General features: G+C 28.4%; 1 protein-coding gene across 1 annotated transcript in view; it reads left to right on the top strand.

The window, feature by feature from the left end:
* The window catches only part of LOC107483409 (transcription factor bHLH147), an 8,439-nt gene extending 5,318 nt beyond the window's left edge, over positions 1-3,121 (top strand). The window contains exon 2 of the mRNA XM_052260448.1: positions 3,112-3,121. Within this exon, the coding sequence (XP_052116408.1) occupies positions 3,112-3,121 (10 nt within the window). The remainder of the gene's footprint in view (positions 1-3,111) is intronic.
* The last annotated feature ends 375 nt before the right edge of the window (positions 3,122-3,496 follow it).

The raw sequence follows: 3,496 nt of genomic DNA, 5'->3' as shown, positions 1-3,496 counted from the left end.
TTTTTTAAATTTGAGAGTCTAAATTATTATTAAAAATAAAAAATTTTAAATTCATATTAAAAGATATACTAATTAACTATAATATTGAATTACACATAATTTTTTTATTTTTAAAAAAATTAGCCAAATTTATTAAGGTGGCCCTTTGAGGTAGGGCAATGGATCCTCTAATTGGATGGTAGGGTACACACTTTTATGTCCTCTCTGTTTTGGGACTGAGTCTTAGACAAGAAACAACCTCTCTCACTTTCGGTAGGCAGTACTGAGTTATACTTAAGGGTATTGGGCTGCTAATTCAATCACTAGCAAAAAAGCAATTCAATGATTGAAGTATAGGACTAGGACCACACATATATTTATATATAACGTTTGTACATTTGCCATATGTATGTATGTATATGCTGCCTTTAAAGTTTTTCACATGGGATGGTGCTAGCATTAAACATTTATTTCAAAATTTTCAATGCATCTAGTGACCTGTTAAATATATAATTATTTATTAAATGTTTAGAAGAGATAATTTATGATATAATGTTAAAACTACTTTTATAAAATTATGATGAAAAAATATAAAATTTGATCATTATTTTTATAAATTGTTGTATTATTCATCGTTCAAATCAACATAAATTTTTAGAAGAAATGTGTAGAATTTTATTTATAACTATTTAGTATTTATGTATCTCCATATCATTATTTAAAAGTGCAGGTCCATCACTTATTTTTTTACTGTAATTTTGGTTGGCAGGTGTGGAGTGTGTGGATATTTGTGTTTGGTCGTCTTTGGACTGTTTCGGAGTCGATGAAAGACTATTTTTTAAGCTAAACAGAAGGGTCGCGTAGAAAGAAAGAACGAAAGCGGTGGTTGAGATGCTTCTGTGCGATCATTTGGAACATTGGGATAAAAAGAAATAGAAGGATTTTTTAAGATAAAAGCAAAAATGTTGAAGTGATCATCAACATGACCATGCTTAGCTGCGATGAGTGGGGAGGTGTGCATCCTTTGTATTGTTGATGACTGTGTCGAAAATGACATGGAGATTTTTCTTTTGTTTGTGTTACTTTTTTTGTTTGTCTATTTTTGTGGTTGACTGATACTGTTTGCTCCACTTTAATGTGTTGAATTCTTTTGTTTTAAAAACAAAACTTTTTTAAAGTAAAAAAATTACATTTATCGTATATAGGAACTAGGAAATAATTTTGATCAAATTAGAAATTTCAATGTTACTTATTATGGTAGGACGACTAATTCATTTAGCAAAAAGTCTCTTTATTAAAAAAAAAAATCAAGCTGGTTATTTTATTTAGAAAGATTAGAGCATAGACCACTTGATTTAATCCAATTAGATCTATGTGGAAATTGAGTTTCTCTTTAAATTTTTTAAGAAAAAATATCATGAAAGATGACCCAATTTGAGGATTATATATGCCAAACTCTAAAATACATAAAAAGGAGGATCAAATGGGATTTTGATAAAGACTTAATAATTAAATAACTAAAATAGGTGGTCTTGGTTGTATTGTATCTGTCCATATATCACATATTACTATATATATAAGTATATTAAAATTAAAGAATGACCATTTTCAAAATAAAAATTAAAAAAGAAAATGGTCAATTTGGCCTTTAGCCTAATGAATGTGGTGTATCCAGCTCCGAACACAAATGTTACTATCACAGCAAAATCAGATTCATGAAAGGGAAAAGTGAATAAGAAATTAACAAAAAAAAAAAAAAGAAAAGAATAGTAATTAATAAAAATATTATTATTCCCCCTTAATTTGTGTTTGTCCTCTAGTTTGTTGGTTCATGCGCTTCTCCCTAAAATGTTTGTTCTGACAAAGATAGATACTCTCGACTAGTTACCTAAGAATGGACCAATGGTAAATTCCCCATTGTCTTTCTGAGGCTATGTGTTATTCTCTTTTGGGGTTTCATAATTTGCTTTTCCATCATATTTCTAATTACACTGCTGTAAAGGAAAAGGACATTTCAGGGCTCTTGCCGTGTTGCAATAGTGCTCATAAAGAAATTTTATTCCTATATATTTGCTTCATGCTAAAATAATATAATATGTTTGATTAACAAGAAAGAAACCTCATAAATTAGCAAACATATCGTTTCAAGTATCAAAATAATGGCTTTCATAGTTTCATTTATACCAATTATTCGATCTTCCTTTTACAGACTTATTATCAAATTATCTGTCTTTTCAAATTATTTATTTACAGAAATACTACACGCCAAGCATTTTATTACCAAGTTTAATCAAATTTTATTATAAGCATCATCATCTTAGAAATTATTGAGTACAAAATCTTTGGAGCACAATACGAAAATTGTGTAATCAGCACAAATTTTTAAAAGATCACGTACTTAAAACATTAACTCATTCCAGAAATAAAAAAAAAACGAAATTCATATAGAAAGAAATTGTCAAAAGATAATTACATATAGTAGCGTGTTTAGTGGCATGTAAATATCAATTAGATTATACCAACTTAGTTAAGTAATTAACTTGGTTATAGAGCATTATTCTAAAATAATATATATGATTCATGATTTGTAAATATGATATTTGTAAAAGGGTAGACTCATGCATACTTTACAAGTGTGAAATAAAATCTCACTGCCTATGCAAGGCTCGTTGATAATGTATATTACTACTACTATATTAATTGATTATCCGCCGGAAACACCAATGTGTATATACTACTACTAACTAATCCGAAATTAACAGAAATTAATCTGGAAATTAAAGTGGTTGATCATTAAGCAAAGTGTCAAAGCAAACTGAAAGCACCAACTACTCTTGGAAACGTAATGATAATCAAGTAGGAATATACCGCACCACAAACCAAAGCATCAAATTATTATTTTTGGTGTATGCTTATTGTTTATGGCATACAACGGTGTCTCAAAGCAATTGCATAGTAGTTAAATGAAATAAGTACCTTAGTTTTTCGCTTTATGACTACTACACTAAGTCACTAACTACATTATAAAATAAAGGTGAGTGATGATAGCTTTAAGTAGAACATATATATAGATTAAAGAATAGATTGCGTAACCATTTTGTTTTATCTTATAATTGTGTTTGCAAATTTTAGGTATAAGTAATGGTGGTGTTGATGAAGATGAGAAATCTTTGTCTCAGGTAACTGAAACATTAAGGTTCTTCATTGCTTTATTGATGGTTATCTTTTACTTTTTTTTTCTTTTTATATATGTAGTATATATCTTTAGACTTTAGGGTAACTTGTAAAAGTGCACATGAAAAGAAAAGAAGGATATAGAAAAATAGAAAGTGAAAGCTATTTTTTACCCTTAAAAGGTTCTGTGAGAAACAAAAAAGAAATTTAAATGGAGAAAAAAGTGAATCCCTTTGATTCTCCATTCTAAAGTGGAGTATTACGTGAGAATGAGATCCAAAGAAAATCTACTATAAAAGAACTGAAAATCTGATGAAAGTGTATTAATAAACATGAAGTTTTA

Source organism: Arachis duranensis, chromosome 4 (genome assembly GCF_000817695.3).
Source record: "Arachis duranensis cultivar V14167 chromosome 4, aradu.V14167.gnm2.J7QH, whole genome shotgun sequence".
Taxonomy (NCBI): domain Eukaryota; kingdom Viridiplantae; phylum Streptophyta; class Magnoliopsida; order Fabales; family Fabaceae; genus Arachis; species Arachis duranensis.
This window is presented reverse-complemented; position numbering and strand designations above follow the sequence as displayed.